Source organism: Malus sylvestris, chromosome 10 (assembly GCF_916048215.2).
Source record: "Malus sylvestris chromosome 10, drMalSylv7.2, whole genome shotgun sequence".
Classification (NCBI taxonomy): domain Eukaryota; kingdom Viridiplantae; phylum Streptophyta; class Magnoliopsida; order Rosales; family Rosaceae; genus Malus; species Malus sylvestris.
In genome coordinates, this window is record NC_062269.1 from 10,024,441 (window position 1) to 10,043,767 (window position 19,327).

General features: G+C 35.7%; 1 protein-coding gene across 1 annotated transcript; it reads right to left on the reverse strand.

Annotated features, from left to right (window-relative positions):
- Window positions 1–12,582: 12,582 nt before the first annotated feature.
- Window positions 12,583–13,239, reverse strand: LOC126584202 (uncharacterized). The gene has a single exon (XM_050248663.1). It carries the CDS (start codon window positions 13,237–13,239, stop codon window positions 12,583–12,585), a length of 657 nt encoding a protein of 218 aa, XP_050104620.1.
- Window positions 13,240–19,327: the final 6,088 nt, after the last annotated feature.

Sequence of the window (19,327 nt, forward strand, 5' to 3'; positions counted from 1 at the left end):
TCAAACGCCTAGGGATTGATTTGCCTACGAGGAGCTAGGCAGGTCTGGATGCCATTTCTCGATCATAATAAAGATTTTTTTCCTAGCAAAAAAAAAAATCTTTAAGTGACGATAAACAAAATAAAACATTTCGATTGACGTTTGTATGATAAAATAATGTCTCATTAGTGGGGAATAAGAACTTACCTCATATATTAGAATTACTAATGTACTTGGTAGTATGATTTTTATATACGTATATTAGGATAGCTATATTTTGTATCATTGCAATACTTTATTTTCGTGTGGTATTGTGTGTGGTTGGATCCCAATATTCCACCTTGAAAAAAACAAAGATATCTTGAAATTGCACGGATCCTATCTTGAAAAAAACAAAGATATTTTGCAAGCTGGTTTTGTAAGGACAAGTTCTATCAGAGCAGATCCTATCAACTAGACCCCAAGAACTTCAACTATAATTGCACGGATAGTCTTCTTTTTTTAACATGTTTTGACACATTAGAGAGAAGGGAGCCCCTCTCCCCTTCTGATTCAATACCAAGCAAGGCAGGGGCTTCAAACCCAGTCCACTTCGTAACATTCTCATAGGGCCAGACTAGGCTTACAAAAGTCTTATTATTCCCTTGTTTACTTTGGGACCAAACTACTATTTATTTTTCATGGTTGATGCGAAACCCATTTATATACTGGGCAGCGTAATAAGTTGGACCTTGTAGGACTGTAAATAAACATGACCTCTTAAACGTAGTTGCACATAAGGGTGGGTTAAAAAAACCAAAAATCGAAAAAAAAACAAAAACCAAACCGAACCAAAGTCGAAAAAAAACCAAACCGAAACTATCAAACCGAACCGAATTTGGCTGGTTCGGTTTCGGTTTTAAGGTCCAAAAATCAAACCGAACCGAAAAAAAATCATATATAAATACTCAAAAACATATTGACATCAGGGTTTGAACCCTTGACCTCCAAGTTTGGAATAGTTGCTTCAACCTAGCTTACCTGCAAGCTTTTTGTTGTTATAATTGTACCAGCTAGTTATTTATAGTTTCTAATAATTTAATGTTTCATAAAATTTCTTAACTTCACAAAACCCTAACCATCTCACTCCCATAACCCATTTCAGCTTTCACCTTTTCTCAAACACCCTCTCTCTCTCCCCTCCGCTGCTTCCTCTTTGCCTTTGCTTCCTCAGTCTCTCTCTCTCTCTCTCTCCCTCTCCCTCTCCTTCCTCTCTTCCTCCAAATCACTCTCCCTCCAATCTTCTCCTATCCTCCTCGTGGATTCCTTCTTCCAAACCATGATTTTCCCTAGCCCCTTTCGAATTTGAAGCCCCTCCAAATTGGAAGATTCTAATCCGGGTTTTCCGATCTCTCACAGGTAATTTTCGAATCAAAATGAATATGATTTATATTGTGATTTTCTGAATTAAAATGGGTTTTTCTTTTAATTATTTTGTTGAGATTTTGCATATTTTAAATCTTTCAATTTGGCAGCAGATACATAGTTGTTGCCATGGCTAACGAGAGGTTTGTGACTAAAAACAAACCCCCAAGAAATCTCTCCTAGCTGCTTTTTAGTTCTTTTGGGTTTATTTTCATGGAAAAATCAAAGAACTAACACATGCATGGGTTTTCTCTGCAAGAGCTCTCAGATCCACAACAAGAAAGGCGCATTGACACCAATAATGTCAGATCCATGGCCAATCGTCCTAATTCATATTCATTTGATGCAGAAGTTTCTGCATCTTGGATTTTGTTCCAGATTTTAAAAAAAAAATCATGGAAAAAACCGAACCTGACTGAAACCGTACCGAAAAAAATCGAACCGAACAAAAAATCAAAAAAAATTGAACCGAACCGAAATTTTGGTTCAATTTCAGTTTTGGCTAAAAACCGAACTGTTTCAAACCGAACCCAGCCCTAGTTGCACACCAACAACAATTTGGTAAAGCATTCAGAAACTTAATTTAAAAAAAAATAGTGGAGTGAGGTATTATTTTTCCTGAATGAGGATCCTTTCCAAATTCTCTTTGTGAGGATTCCGGGGATCCTCCAATTGTATCCGTTCATTGTATATCGTGTAGTCAGAAATCATTGTAAATCGTTTTGTTTAAAATTAAATATAAACGGTATCTGACGAAAACTGACCACACGATGTAAGATAAACGGATGTGATTAGAAGATCCCCAGGATCCTCACGAAGAGGATCCGGAGATGATCCTCATTCATTTTTCTTTTCAAATTTCAATATTAAAGAATGATTTTCAACTGAACATCAACTAAGATTAAAAGAAATCAAGGTTTTCTTAAAGGAAGGAGAAAATTTTCAAAATGTGCCAATATTTAAGTGGGGTACTCCATGTGTCTTAAAATAAGTACTCAAAAACTCTCTCTAAAGAGATGCCATTATTGACTTGGCAACTAAGTCATTTGACTTTTTACTTTCTAGCAGTCCTTTTTACAACAAACAAAGATAGAGTCAATTTTGTTATTTAATGTGTGGAATCACATAATTCATCAATAGGATATGATAACTTTTTTTTCTTCTTAAAACTGTGGCACTGGGGCCTAATATTTAATAAAAATAATAATTTAACTCATTCCTTGGAATGAAAGAAATTTTGACAGTAACTTCAAATGGCCACATCATCCTTCTCATAGATGTGCAAACGAAACATCTAAAACTTTTCAAATTCTCAGGCATTCTTTAATTTCTGCTTGAGTATCCAATTCAAAATCAATTGAAAATAAGTGCAATCAAAACACTAATTAATATAATTTTATGCAAGGGTCTAATTCATGATCGATGTGGGATTTATACGATCTAAAACCTTCTATTTAGGGCCAATATTAAAACAAAACTGTTAAAATAAAATCACTATTACCCAAGTGCTCCAAGCACTCTGATCCCAACACTGCTACTCAAGCCGCTCCTCGTCTTTACTAAACCCTGTCACTTTACAATTGTCACCTGCACCGTGGAAATAGTGCACCTGGAAGAGTAAGAATTCCGAATAACTTTGAAGCACGTGTAAGTGACAATAATTCAACGTATGCCATAATAAAAACAAGTCCATCAATCTCAGTTCAGAAACTTCACTTCATAATACCATACTTTGTAAAATCATAGTTAAATCTCATGGGAATTATCGAAGGTGTCACACATACGTCCATTATCTTTTTTGGATTGACCTGCACATGTTCTCAATCCTCACTGTCATAAATATTCTAAAAATAGGACTAGAGTGACACAGTTCAACCAAGACCTACACTACGTAACTAACTAGAAAGTACTTGTACAATGTCTGAACCACTCAAGGAAACATGTAGAAAGTACTCTTAGGGATCTAGTTCAAGAACCACTCAATGTAATTCTATAGGCAGAAGGTTCCAAAACCACTCAGTGGAACCAGATAGGAAATCGGAAGTGGGATTCTACTCAATGGAAAACCTTCGAACGGTGCCGCACCCTAGCGGCTTGCAAACTATTTCACCATGATCCTACTTTTTGGGCATTCATTTTAATAAGTCTTGAGGTTTGCTTCTTCCATATGGTTTTTCGACTCAAGTCTTTTAACCGTTGTTTTGGTTGTTTTGGGAGGGGGGCATAGGACCTCCAACGTAGCATGGCCCACTGTTTGATATCATAACTTGATATCATATCATGGACTACTGTTTAGAGTTGGATAAGACCTTTTCATATTGTTTTTGTTGGGGACATCTTAGCGCAGAAGTCAAGGGTTTCAATTGATTTGATGCCGACCTTCGTGCATGATTTCTTCGTGAATATGACAGATTCCCATGGTTTCCCATAGGGGAGAGATGAGACTTTTTGTCAAACATCACCAGCCCCGAAGAGCTATTACTTATGTGAAACCGAGGTGCCACACAGCCCCAGCTTTGGCTCTCTGTTTTATGATACAAGCTCGATGTTACATTACCCCGTAACACTAGGTTAGCGGTCCTCTACTAGCTCTCACATTTCATAGTCACCTTAAGTATGCATAGAGAAATACATTTCATAATAGAGGATCAATGGCTGAACTTAAAAGCAACATTTTAATGAAAATCACATATATAAATATATGCCATATCCACATAGTATACAAGCATGAGAATTTTCACAACTAATAATAATATCACATATATTAAAGTCACTCGCCTGAAATCAAAGCTTTCGCACCTTATTACAAAGATCGAAGTGCTCAATTACGGTTAACACTATAAACAAAGTACAAGTCTTGTCTCAAAACACTACAGATATTATAGGTAATTCTAGGCACACTGAGGTGAACATCGGTCGGGATAGCACACCATAAGTCCATTATGGTTTATCAAGTCTATAATCATACTAATCACATGATAAAAAAAAGTTTCATGACAATCCACTGGTTGGATCTCCGACTATCACAAAAATCAAATGGTGGTCAATTATGAAACTACGTTCAAATAATGAAATCTTGTCAAATGGACAAAGGCATCAAACTTAGCTTGCGAAGCAAAACTGGGTAACTTGCCGCGCCCCACAACCATGAGCCGTCATACCCGGCGTGCCGGCCAAACCCTTGCCGAATTCTGGCCAACACCAAAATCAATACGAATTATACCAAAATGTAGATCACAACATGATGATGAATTGTTATACCTTTGTTGAATTCTGAAACTAGTCAAAGGAAGGTGAATTTCACGTTAAAGTCGTAGATTCGGTGTACACCGTCGTGCAGTTGCCTGAGACCTAACGTCTAATCTGATGCTCGACTTTATAGCTGGGGTCTAGTTCTATCAAATGGTGGTGATGGTAGAAGGAAAACTCCATGAAAATGGCGATGTTGGAAACAAGAGATTCACAGCTTCATATCGTTGATCGGGGTGTAACTTGGAGGGGTTTTTATTGTGCTGTGTAGAAAGATCCATCCCAGGTTATAGTGTCGAGTGAAATGGCACAAAGTCGTAATCGTCGTAAAAAATTTTCCCATCAAACCGGGTTAAACTTAGAGCTAAATGGGTTATTAGGCCAACTCACGAGTTGGTTTTTAAATTAGGAAATGCTGACTCCAAAAATATTGAGCTGTTTATATATAGAAGGTGTTCGTGGCTAGAATTTCCGTTGGGGATGTTTCCTAGCGGACGAGCACACAGCTCCTCAAGAGGTTGGCGCCGGTTGATGCTTTCTGTCAGGTTTCTACTCACTGGCGGGCTTGTCGGGTAAGGCTTGTCGGACAAAGCTGAAAGAGAATGACAGGGTTAACTTTGAAATGTGCCTTTGTGGGGCCTTAGATATAGGCCTTGAGGCTCATAATCAAGATTAACTTTTAGGTGTTCAGGCGTGCCATTGCCATCTTTAGCATGGCAGATGTTGAGTTTTAGTTGTATATATACCCGAGAGGCTGTTTTAGTTATGAAAGGTGCCTTTGTAGGGCCTTAGGTGTAGGCCTTGAGGCTCACAATCACGAACTAACCCAGTACTCGAACATATAATGTTTGTTTCATTGATTGCAGAAGTATTATGACTATTATACTTCAATTACCCAAGCCCGAAGAGCAGAATGAATCCAAATAGGTGCCTTTGTAGGGCCTTAGATGTAGGCCTTGAGGCTTCCCATCAAAATTACTTCTATACTCAAACGTTCCATGATAATTATAATATGACAGAAATACAACTAAGAAATAGGTCGATTACTTGCGCCCTAAGTAACTTCGGACTTCTTGTTATCAAAGATTGTCGTGGATGGGTTAAGTCCACATAAAGTTCTTTTTTATGCCTTGAGACCAAGGACTTTTGAATAATCAATCTTACAGGCCCGAGGGTTTAGAACTCAGATCTGATTTAAACTCTGAATACAGATTCCAATTGGATTCAAGAACTGATGAGTCTTTTAATCATTAACTTGCTAAAAATAACTTGGATACAAATGGAAGGATACAACATATTACTAGACTTATGAATGAAAAGACAAAAACAAAGAGGGTCGGGCAAGGTTTCACCTTGTCGGGCAAGGATGGTCGTCTTGCAACTTCCTATCTTTGTGATTTATAAAGGGGTTTGAGAGCTTAGAAAGAAGGATAGGGGGATGAGTTTACAGAAGGAAATAGATACTACAGCAAGATTTAGACAAGGTAGCAGAGCTTTTACAAAGGCTTTTGGTGAGGGTTGATCCCGAAAGGGATGAAGGCTTGGGCTGACTACAGCTTCGTTAAAGGCAAATCTGGCTTGAACAGAGTTTGTGTATTTGTTTGTTTGTTTGAGTGTCCTTATCTTTGATTTCTCTTTCTTCTTTTATAGACAGTTTGGCTTGGCCTCATGTAGCATTAATCTTGCCCGAATGCAGCTTGAAGGGCAATGACTCATCAGCTTTTTACTTGTACTGCCACTGTAAAGTGCTTTTTGGGCTGATTAGCTGGCTGGTCTACACCACTTGGTCTCTAGGTAGGTGAGCAAATGGTTCAAATGATCTGCACCTAGTCGGGAAAAGCCATTTTTTGCGTTCTGGGCTTTGGCTGAGCTTTGGGCTCCTTTCCTCCTAGTCATTCTTTTGGGCCAACTCCCTTTTGAGCTCAAAGTTCAAGTTTTAACCCAAACAGAAGGAGCAAAACACAGAAATGCCCATACTTTGATTGCTTATATCTTCTTCGTCATAACTCCATCACGAACGGTGTTTCCCTACACACTTGTAAAATCGAACTCTACCTAACAAGTCTAAGAGTAACCCCAAAAAGTCTACATAATTCTAATTGGTAGCAACAGAAAATCGAACTTTAATAACTAACAAAAAATTCAAAAGCAATGAAAGTAAAATAAAAATGTGAAAGTAAAAAGTATGCTAGGTGAAAAATGAAATTGAGGGACGAGATTCTCCATCTTTCCCCCATAAAAAAAGTGTTGTCCCCTAAACTCCTCCAAACTGTCTACTTCTTTGTTGCCCAGTCATCTGCTAAAGGTGCAACTACGCCACCAACACTAACAACTGATCCGTTCTCATTGATAAAGTGGCCAACCTGGCCGCATAGAAAGCACGCTCTTGGCCTACTCATACATGCCCCAAAGTGACGACGTCTACAATTGAAACAAACTCGTGCTATGCCTTTTAGGATTGCGCTTCTAATCCTCCTTCAGAATGACTTTCCAAACCCCTTACAGAATAACTCTATGGTCTGTTCCTTAGGGCACTCTGACAAATGCTTATGATGACTCCCCAGACAAATGCTGAGAGCCTTCTCTAGAAGTAGTCCAAACGTCTCCTCAATCAAATCCATGATGTCCTCTGTGCAAAGAGCCCATAAGGCTTACCAAACAAAAATCCATAGCGTTTTTAAGCCCAACCAGTATACAGATTAGACGACTGGCCATTTGATCGGGTATTTTTCTTCTGCTTTATACTCTATCATGCACTACGCCCCTCATTGAGCTCCATTATGCGTGTATGATTTATCACCTAGGTATATGACGTTAACCCCTGTACCGATAGCAGTTCTAAATTCTTCGTCGTTTTCTTCTTAGAAGATGCTGGGAGAAACGGTATAGTATAGTGAAGCGGGCCATGTACTTAGCAATTACATATGTGCCTTGCTCGGTAGTAGCATACTCCGCATCTAGCTTATCTCGGAAATGTTAGCAAATCTATAAAACTCATAATCCAAAGCTACAACAACTAGGTACTAGGGTTACAATACGACTAACTCATGTAGAACATATATTAATCACTGTTCTAAAAATCCCCGCCTAGCGCCGCCTAGGCGCTAGGCCCCAGCCCACCGCCCCGATTAATGCCTAGGCCCTAGCCCACCGCCTAGACCGCCTAGACCCGCCTAGGTTGCAACTCACTTAGACAGAAAATACATACCTTTCATTTTGCATTTTGTTTTTTTCCAATAAATTGTAAAAGACTTGTTGCATACTTGAATAAACAAACATTATATCTTTATTTCACATGTTTTCATTATGTTTCAATACTTCATGATATATATGCATTCTATTTTGTAGTTTATGATGAAATTATATATATTTCAAGTAGAAGCAGACACTTATTTACCTGAAATATGATAGATTTACTTAAATCCGCCTAATCCGCCTAAGCGCCCGCCTAGGCCCTGCTTAGCTGCCTAGGCGCTAGGCCCCAGCCCGCTGCCCGACTAGTGCCTAGCGACTTTTAGAACCTTGATATTAATATGTATCAGATATTAATTGCAGAAACACCTACTTGTATTCGATGCCATCATTGTAACGCAAGTCAGTCTTCTACTCCCACTACTCAATAACTCCCTTACTGTATGAATAGGTTTCAGTAATATTTAGGGTTTTTCACGTATAGGAGTAGGGACTATAACTTCATATATCTATATATATATACATACATATATATATATATATATATATATATACATATATATATATATATATATTGCTAGGGTTGCACACCAGCCTATTAAGAGTAGTGCACCCTTATCGCTTTAAGAATGAATGAGTCCTATCATAATTCAACATCTTTGTATTCAATCCTTATCGGGATCGTTTTCAAGTCAGCTGCATGGTGTTAAGACTCCATAATCCTTACGAAGTAGAGACCAACTATACCATTTGTATTACAGATAACTTGAGAATAAAGCTAGCTGTCATCCAAGTAATATCAACTAACACTCAATGTCATTCACTAGAACTTTACATTCTCCCACTTGAATGTCAATGAGAAATCTCAACTCATAAGGACTTATGGTGATCACTGAGCCTTCAAAATTTGCAACCAACTTTTCTTGACAACGGGTCACTAAAAGTTTAATGTCGAACCAAAGAAAACAAAAAACAAATTGGTATGTTCTTTGCACTCCATGATTACAAGCACATAAAACTTGAAGCACAATGTTGCCATCAAAGTCATGATATCAAGAACCATTAACCAAAACAACGGTTCACAAAATAATCACAAAAGCTGTTAAAATTAATGTGAATGAGAATGTCAAAACATATTAGCTGCTGATTGAATAAAATTAACAAAAAGTACTAACCAACCAAAACAAACATATATAAGCATAACTATCACAGCTTAATTGAGTGCTTACTCCCACTCATTAACTGCTTTGAAAGTCTCTTTAACACCCATGTTGAAAACATGATTCTTGAATACTCCCACTGGTAGAGCTTTAGTCATAGGATCAGCCACCATAAGAGTTGTGCTTATATGTTGAATGTCAATGGTCCCTTTCTTAACTTCATCCCTCATCTTCAAATACTTCATGTCCATCAGCCTGTTTGCCAAAGATCTCTTATTGTTTTTAGAGAAAAATACAGTTGCTTTATTATCACAAAATAGCTTCAATGGTCTGTCAATATTGTCCACAATTTCCAATCTTTTAATCATATTCCTCAGCCATACTGCTTGCTTGGTTGTCGTGTAACAGCCAATGAATTCAGCTTCCATAGTTGATGATGCTATCGACTTTTGCTTGGCACTTTTCCATGATATTGCACCACCAGCAAGTAGGAATAAATAGCCATTAGTGGACTTCCTATTATCGATGCATCCTGCTAGATCCGAATCATTGTAGGCTACCAACTCCAACTCATCAACTTGACCATAGATGAGCATGAAATCTCTGGTTCTTTTAAGATATCGTAACACTTTCTTGGCTACAGTCCAGTGAGCTGCCCTAGGATTTGACTGAAATCTTCCCAGTACACTCACTGCAAATTCTAAATCTGGCCTTGTGCATACTTGAGCATACATCAAACTGCCCACAAGTGACGCATACGGCTTGGTTTTCATGTTGTCTTTTTCCAGATCATTCTTGGGACATTGATCATTAATGAACTTGTCTCCCTTCCCAATTGGCAACTCACCACTAGAGCAATTTTCCATGTTAAATCTCTTGGTTATTCTGTCAGCATAAAGTCTTTGAGAAAGTCCAAGAGCTTTCTTGCTTCTGTCTCTAACAATCTCAATCCCCAGAACAAATTTGGCTTCTCCCAAGTCCTTCATATCGAAATTGTTGGCTAGTATCTCTTTGGTTGATTGCGGAAGAGTCATATCTGAGCTAGCAATTAAAATATCATCAACATATAGAACTAAAAATACAACTTTAGAACCACTTATCTTTAGATACACACACTCATCCATCTTGTTGTCATGAAAGTCAAATACAGCCATAACTTGATCAAACTTCTTGTTCCATTGCCGATAGGCTTGTTTCAATCCATAAATGGGTTTGTTTAGTTTGCAGATCATTGATTCTTTCCCCCTTTCAACAAATCCTGGTGGCTGGTGCATATAAATGTCTTCTTCAAGATCGCCATTTAGAAATGCGGTCTTTACATCCATTTGGTGAAGTTCTAGGTCAAAATAAGCGGTTAGGGCTAGGATCACTTGCATAGAATCCTTTATGGACACGGGGGAGAAGGTTTCATTGTAATCGATCCCTTCTCTTTGAGTGAAACCTTTGGCCACTAATCTTGCTTTATGCTTGTCAACATTGCCCTAGGAGTCTCTTTTGGTCTTAAAGACCCAATTACAACCTACTATCTTTGTAATACCTGCAGGTTTTGGCACGAGACTCTAAACATTGTTTTTTAGCATTGAATCGATCTTTTCCTCCATTGCTTGGTGCCATAGGGATGCTCTCATACTGGTAATGACTTGATGGTATGTAGCAGGATCATCGTCATCTCCTAGACTGAATTCTGCTTCATTTAAGTATACAAAATCTGGAAGCATGTTGATTTTTCTAGTTCTTTGGGACTTTCTAACATTTTCAGCAGCTGGTACTTCAGTTGAAGTTTCATTTTCTTCAATGGGAATTTCCATAGGTTGCACATCTACTGCTTCATTTATAGTGCCAGGTTCAGCGACATCATTTGTGGTTGTTACTTGAGTAAATGCAGTCAGTGCTTCAGTAGTTGTTTCAAGTGGAGTTATCATCTGTAGGATAGTTGTCAATGTTGCTTCTTGCTGATCAAACAAGGAACTTTCATCGTTGCTCATTTCCTCGAACTCAAGTGGCTGTGAAGTAGTAGCACATGAACTCAACTCCTCAGGTTCTTCTATAAACTTTGCATTGTGAGTTTCCATTATCCGAGACTGACCATGAGGACAGTAAAATTTAAACCCTTTCGATTTTTCCGAGTAACCAATAAACCTGCAACTTTTTGTTCTTGGATCAAGCTTTTTTTCATTTGGATTATAAAACCGTGCCTCAGCTTTGCAGCCCCATATGTGAAAGTGATTGAAGCTTGGTTTTCTTCCAGTCTAAGCTTTAAAAGGCACTACTGTCACTGACTTACTTGGTACTCTATTAATGATGTAGTTTGCAGTTTTCAAGGCTTCCCCCCACAAAAAACATAGGTAACTTTGATTGTGCAAACATTGATCGAATCATGTCCTTTACGATCCTATTCCTCCTCTCTGCTACCCCATTTTGTTGTGGAGTCCCTGGAGTTGTGTATTGAGCAACTATGCCATTGTTTTGAAGATATGTAGCAAAAGGGTCCTTTGTGTTGTCCAGCTTCAGTATACCTGCCAAAATACTCACCACCTCTATCGGATCTTACTATTTTAATATGTTTTTCCAATTGTTTTTCAACCTCTAACTTAAAGATTTTAAAACAATCTAATGTTTCAGACTTTTCAGAAATCAAATAAACAAAGGCAAAGCGTGAAAAGTCATCAATGAAAGTGATGAAATATGTTTTGCCACATATAGTTTTGTTTGGAAAAGGTCCACAAATGTCAGTGTGAATGATTTCAAGTAAGCGTTGACTACGCGTTGAACTCATTTTCCTTGTCTTGGTAAGTTTCCCTTTCAAACAATCTGTGCATGTTTGAAAATCTTTAAAATTCAATTGAGGTAATAAGTTTTGTTTGCTCAAAGTGATGATTCTTTCCTTCGAAATGTGCCCCAACCTCTTATGCCAAAGCATAGAGGATTTTTCAGAAGTGAGCAGCCTTTTAGAACCAGTACTTTGAATATTAAAACATTCATGCATATATGAGCATTCCATTTGCCACATATCAGTTTGTAAATGTGCAATACCCAGCAAGGAATTCATATTATTTGATTAAAAAAACCTTACACTTTCATTGTCCCCAACAAAAGAAATACCTAACTTAACTAATTTTAACGCAGAAATCAAACTCATTCTCATTGAAGGTACATAAAGTACTAGATTTAAGTCTAAAATAAAACCAGATGACATAACTAATTTGACACTCCCAATAGACTCGACAGCAACCTTGCTCCCATTCCCAACAAAGACATTGTAGACTTCATTGTTTACTTCCTTTGTTTTTGAGAAGCCCTGCAAAGAATTAGTTATGTGAATTGAACATCCAGTGTCAAACCACCAACTTTGTGGAGGAATAAAAATCAAATTGGATTCTACACAGACAAAAACATTTGTTGTTTTACCTTTCTTTGTAAGCCAATTTTTTAAACCAATGCAGTTCGTTCTCATATGACCTGTTTCTTTACAAAAATAGCATTCCTTTTCCTTTTCTATCTCAATATTTACTGGTTTGAGTTTGAAAGATCCTTCAGAGGTGTTAGCATTTTTAAAAGAAGAAGAAATTACATTATTCTTCTTCTTACCAGCAGTAAATTATGAACTAGCATGGAATGACTTGGACCCTTTCTCCATTTGTACCATGTTCACTTCACCAGTTTTGTCAACTTTGAGTCGCTCATCCTCTTGCACGCACATTAAGATCAGATCGTTTATTCCCCATTTATCTTTTTGTGTGTTGTACGAAACCTTCAGCTGTCCATACTTAGCAGGTAGTGAGTTTAAAGCCATATGAACCAAAAATTGATCAGTCATAGGTACCTCTAAGTCTTTCAGCTTCAGAGAAAGATTGACCATTCTGAGAATATGCTTCCTCACACTCCCTATGCCATCAAATTTCATGGAGGTAAGCTGAGTAAGGAATGTACCTGTCTCTGCCTTTTCTGATTCTTTGAATTTTTCTCCAACAGCAGCTAAGAAATCCTTGGCATTGTCAAGCTTTGGAATTCCTCCCTTGACAGGTTGTGCCATGGCTTTTGTCATGATCATGAGGGACATTCTATTGGCTCTATCCCATTTTTCAAATTTCAATTTTTCATCAGCTGTGCTCTCAACTGTTAAGGCTGTAGGTTTGTCTTCTCTTAATGCCAAATCAAGATCCATCAGCCCCAAAACAATCTGTACATCCTCCTTCCATTTCTTAAAGTTGGAACCAGTAAGGGTTTCGATATTGTTGAAATTAAGAGAGGTCATATGTGGGGCTGCAAAACGTAAAATTTTCTTAATGTCAGTATATTTAATCAGCATTTTAACAAGTAATAAGGAAATTTTTTTCATAATGTTTTCCTTTCTCATCAATAAGCATATGAACACAGTAACAACTTTAGACCATATGATGTTCATATTAATTTTGCATAGCTGGAAAATAAGATACAAGGTCAATTTACATGTTTTCAACACATTTGAGCAGATGAATAATGTAATCTTGTCAATCTCATGTTCCACTATACATTGGATCATTTAAACAAACTGAATAATAAACACTTTTTGAGCAGATTATTATTCAAATGCTTTTAAACGAGTCACCAGATCAATATGTTTGATTCACAAGCCAAAACAATAATCTAAACACTATTGAGCAGAATAGGTATTGTTTTCTTGTTTTAGTTATTTACATGTTATCATTATGATAACATGATCCCTATAGTCTTGCACCTCTCCATTAATGTCTTCAGGTAGTCATATCTGCCATTGTTAGAGAATCTCTTCCTGATAAAACTTGAACAAACACATCATTTTGATATAAAACTATATGTATATACGAATATGACCAGTTTTAATGAATGGAAGCGTGCATCGACATTGATAAGGTATTTTATCAGATATGACGAAAAGTTTACAACGGAACGACCAAGACTTTAAACAAAATATTTAATAGGGTAAGTTCTAGTATAAACCTTAGCCATGTTTAGTGGCTCTGATACCGCATGTTAGCAGATCTATAAAACTCATAAGCCAAAGCTACAACAACTAGGTACTAGGGTTACAATACGACTAACTCATGCAGAACATATATTAATATATATCAGATATTAATTGCAGAAACACCTACTTGTATTCGATGCCATCATTGTAACGCAAGTCAGTCTTATACTTCCACTACTCAATAGCTCCCTTACTGTATTAATAGGTTTCAGTAATATTTAGGTTTTTTCACATATGGGAGCAGGGACTATAACTTCATATATATATATATTGCTAGGGTTGCACACCAGCCTATTAACAGTAGTGCACCGTTATCGCCTTAAGAATGAATGAGTCCTATCATGATTCAACATCTTTGTATTCAATCCTTATCGGGATCGCTTTTACGTTAGCTGCATGGTGTTAAGACTCCATAATCCTTACGAAGTAGAGACCAACTATACCACTTGTATTACAGATAACTTGAGAATAAAGCTAGCTGTCATCCAAGTAATATCAACTAACACTCATTGTCATTCACTAGAACTTTACAGGAAAGACTCTAGAAAATACTGCTCATAAAATGTTGCCTGAAATTACCCTAATGTGATGGATGTTAGGTTTCTGGGCATATTATTAGGATAAATTTAATTTGAATAATTAAATACACAACCAAAAAGTAATAAATAATATACGATATATTATCCTAATTATATATCCAGTTTGTTATAGTTAATAAAGCAACAAATAAAGTTGGTGAAGAGATTAATTTACTTGAATCTGTAGATATGCATGCGCCGCTTGATTAAATCATCCACAAGCCCGCGATCTTCGACTTCTTTACTGAATGTGTGAAGCTCCCAAGTATTGAGCCTCTAAGAGTATCCACACTGATAAATAGCAACGGAGGATTGAATCATTGCTTTAAATGTGCTACTAAGATCTTTCACTTGGATCAATGGGTTAAAAGGCATAAAGGTGTTTTTCTGCCTAGGGTTTTTCACTCATTTCTTTGAATGATAAAACTAATTACATTTAGCATATGAGAGAAAACTCAAGGTGTATTTTATACACACCCTGTGAGACCGTGATTTTCCAGGTCCAAAGTAAGGCTAATCCGAATGCAGTTACCTCAAAAGTTTGGTCATGGACTCACTAGCTCTAAGTGGAGCTATATCAGATGGAGTAGCAATGCCCCAATCACTCTACTCCAGGGCACTAGCCGAAGTCCTTGCAACTTCGCTAGATGGCCATGCTTATTCCGCAAGTCACGCGATCTGATCCGGATATGGTCATAATCAAATCCTATAAGTCTTGGAGTTCCTACAACCTAGGGATTAGCATGTGTTGCAAGTAATCATAACTCCTAAGAGGGTGCATTATCTACTTCTAGATATCCTCTAGGATTCTCTAGTTTAGAACGAGGATTTTATCCTAAAAATGTATCTCTCCCCACGATAATAAATACACCCACCTAGAGTTCATTTATGGTAACGCAATCTAAACACTTGAATTCTCTATGCCGCACCATAGTAAGGTTTTGACTCTATGGGCTTTGTCCCATGCGCCAAACTTTTCTTCGCTTGTCCTCTTGGGCTTGTAAGTTGGATCCATTTTAACTAAATAAAGCCCAAAGCCTATTTAAATAAAACATGTCTAATAGGCTTAAATAATTAAATTCAATATAATTAACAATTAGTTATATCTAATCATCATCCTGGTTAACGTTGCTAAAACTACCATATGTGTGTGGCCTTATGGGTTCTAACTACTCGGCAGTGAAATTTATTAATGAATTAATTAACTCCACAAACCATGAGATCTACTAGCATTTCATGGTTACTTGGATTAGTAGAAGTATATGTGAATTAATCATTATACTTTTTTGAACCCTGATTGTAGTTACAATTTAATTTGGTTTTTCTATCATCAATATCCGATCAAGATTTATGTGATATGGAATAATATCAAGTCACATATAAATATATATAATCACCATGACACATCTCATATTGATCTGTTTCTTACAAACATAGCTTGACCAACAGTTATTTTGGCCAAGGATTTCTGAGATGGATCTTCAATTGGCTTCAAAGGATATCTCTTTTTATTTGATCAATTATTAGAAAGTGATCGATTCCTTATTATGCATTCATTTATCTCCATACTTATACATAAGAATCTGAGTATCACGCTATCGGGCCTTACGAAGTAGTAAAGGCTTTGAGGTGAAATCAAAGTTCATATCTGTAAACACAATATACTAAGGATGCCTTAGGTCTGAGAACTATTTGCATACTACAACTTGAAGCTTAGTAACATTTGGCATGTGGTAAGCATCCATACATTTAGGCTTTTTTAGCGATCAGTGTTTAATGTTTAGTGGTCAGTGTTTAATGAACTTGTTCAATTGACAAGCACCTGTATATCCACTATGTGTTAAACACACTTAGCACGTGGCCATGCAAACCTTAGTACGATATACACCCGCCTTTCATTTGTTGTATATTATCTTTATATTTGTTCACCTTTTGAGTACAACATGCCAAACACATTTTACACTTGTTTTTGTATCTGTAAAATGAAAAATTGTTTTGCGATATGTTACCAAACATGCCCTTATTTTCAAAAATTCAAGTAAATAAAGAAAGTGATTAAATTTTGGGTTCTTTAGATATAAGCCCGGACAAGTTGCATTTCATAAACAAAAATCCACACAAATTTGAATCTCTAAATAAAATCCAATTTTCAAATAAACTAGCATGCATGCAAATAAGTGACCTATTATTACAATATATTTACAACTTATGCCACAACTCCCTAATTAAGTCAATAAAGGTTATCATAACTCACCCTAATTATGATGAGCAACAAGCCCCTATACTATTAATATATTATACCAACAAATTTACCTATATTTTGTAGATTAAATAATAAGTATATTTATCTGCGAAATATCAATAGTATGCCTAATAAGTATATTTATATGAGAAATATCGATAATATGCCTACTAATAGAGGTTCAGAATGCATGATAAACATGTATGAAATATTATACTAATTTACCTATATTATGTAGATTCACTAATGTAAATAATAAAATATATTTTATATGAGAAACATCAATAGTATGCCTAATAAGTATATTTATATGAGAAATATCAATAATATGCCTACTAATAGAGGCTCGGGATGCATGATAAACATGTATGAAATATTATACTCATTTACCTGTACAAATTAATTTACTTATATTTTGTAGATTCACTAATTTAAATGATAAATATATTTTATATGAGAAATATTAACATGTCACGTAATAGAGGCTCAGGATCCATGATAAACATGTATGAAATTTTATACTAATTTACCTACATAAATTAATTTACCTATATTTTCCAGATTCAAAAATTTGATAACAGTTGCATTATTTTTCAAAATGACGAAAACTATTAGTACTAAGTAAAAAAAAAAAAAAAATAGGTACATTGATATTCGAAAAATAAAACAAAACATACTAGACTCATCATTTTTCACCCTTTTTGTTTTAAAGAAAACAAAAGCATGTTTTTATTAAATCAATAGGGTACATTAATCTGAAATTTTTTTGTTGAATTCAAAACGTTTTATTCCTACGTCAATTAAAATTTCAAAGTTGGAGACAATAAAATAAAAAAGCTTTCCATTTTAATTTTGATATCAATATAAAATGCTATAATGACTTAATTGAGGGTAATTTGGAGAATTAGAATAATATTAAATGACGCACGATCTCGATTAGGTAATTTGCTTAGGTGGAGCCTAGTCATCGGGTTTTTGTTAAAAAAATATATTATTATGAGTTTTATATAAAAAAAAAAATTGAGTTTGAAGGGGTAAAGTCACATTCTTAGTTAAATTTTGAATTTTTTTTCCAGTCTGCACTCCTCTTTAATTCGTATTGCTCGGAAAGAATAAAAAATGGAAACAAAAAAATGACTACAGAAGGAAGAGTGTAAAATTTAAAACGTATGCATAAAACCATTTGTATTCAATATGTGCATTTTTTTATCATATATACGCTGTTGACAACAGCGGAAGACAATAAAAATATAGGAACTTTAACGAAAAGCTCCCGGTACTGTTCATTTTAACGAAAAACCACATTTTTACATTAAAAAATCAATCTTGATACTATTCACATTACCTTTTATTTTGTATTTATCGTTAAAACTCAAAGTTTTCAAGCCATTTTCATTAGTTTTCCTTAGAAATATATGGCTTAATTTTCATGTATTGCATAACTTGGTATACAAGTACATACAATCCTTGTTCTCTAAGGAAACAATAAAGGACACAAATATATCCTTCCTAATAAAGGACTCTAATATTTACACAATATTTACATTCCTATTTTTCTAAAGATTGACTGACGCCAATAAAGACAACAGAGTAGTTAGGTAAATATGATATGTAGTGTTGGAAAAAAAAGAAGATCATACATGTGTTTTGGTCTACTCTTTATATTATCAATTAGTTTTATGGTGGATCTTAACTTTTTTTCATAGTATCAAAGCAAGATTGTCCCACTTATAAAGCTCAATGACCAAAAGTGCTCCACCACATCCAATTGTATTGTCCACGTGTTAGGCTTGAAATCTCGTCACACGTGAGGATATGTTGAGAGTTTTAAAACCACATTGAGAAAAGAGAGGACTTTGCATTTGTTAATAAGTAGTTGGACTCTCCTATATTACCAATTGATTTTATGTAGAACCTCAACTTTATTCATGTAGTATTATTTGAAACATTATTATATATTAATTTTCCACTTTGAGAAACTTGAATTTTTCCAACCTTTATTTATGTGATAAGCAAGATATTATTTATAATTAGAGTACATTGTCAGCATGCATGCATGTTAATTACATTTCCTTAATACGTATAGAAGTTCAAATAATTGTGTTGCAAACGGACATTATAACTTATCCATCTTTTTCAATGCCAGAGGCTTGGGCTAAAGCTGATAGCCACACAGATACCTAATCTTTAAAGCAGCTTCTCTAGAAATGGAAGATAGAGCAGTGTAATTCAATAGCTTTTGAGCATATATATGCCCCCCAGCCCCTGAACATTTATGAAAACACAAAGATCTTTCAGCTAAGCCGATTAAAGTTTTATTTTTTAATTTTTTAATTTTTTTTTAATTTTTTTTAATAGACATTTTCACATAGAACTACTTCTCCCGAGTTTATAATTTCTACCACCAAATCAACTTTAAAAATGGACGTAAGTGACCAATGATTCACTGCTTAGAATGAAACGTCACCCCTACCAATCAGCTGACACAATACCCTCATCCTATCTTATCCTATCCAACTAGAATACTGTCTCAGCA

Coding starts and splice junctions, on each gene's coding strand:
- LOC126584202 (XM_050248663.1), bottom strand. CDS start 13,239: ATGACCTCTCTTAATTTCAACAATATCGAAACCCTTACTGGTTCCAAC.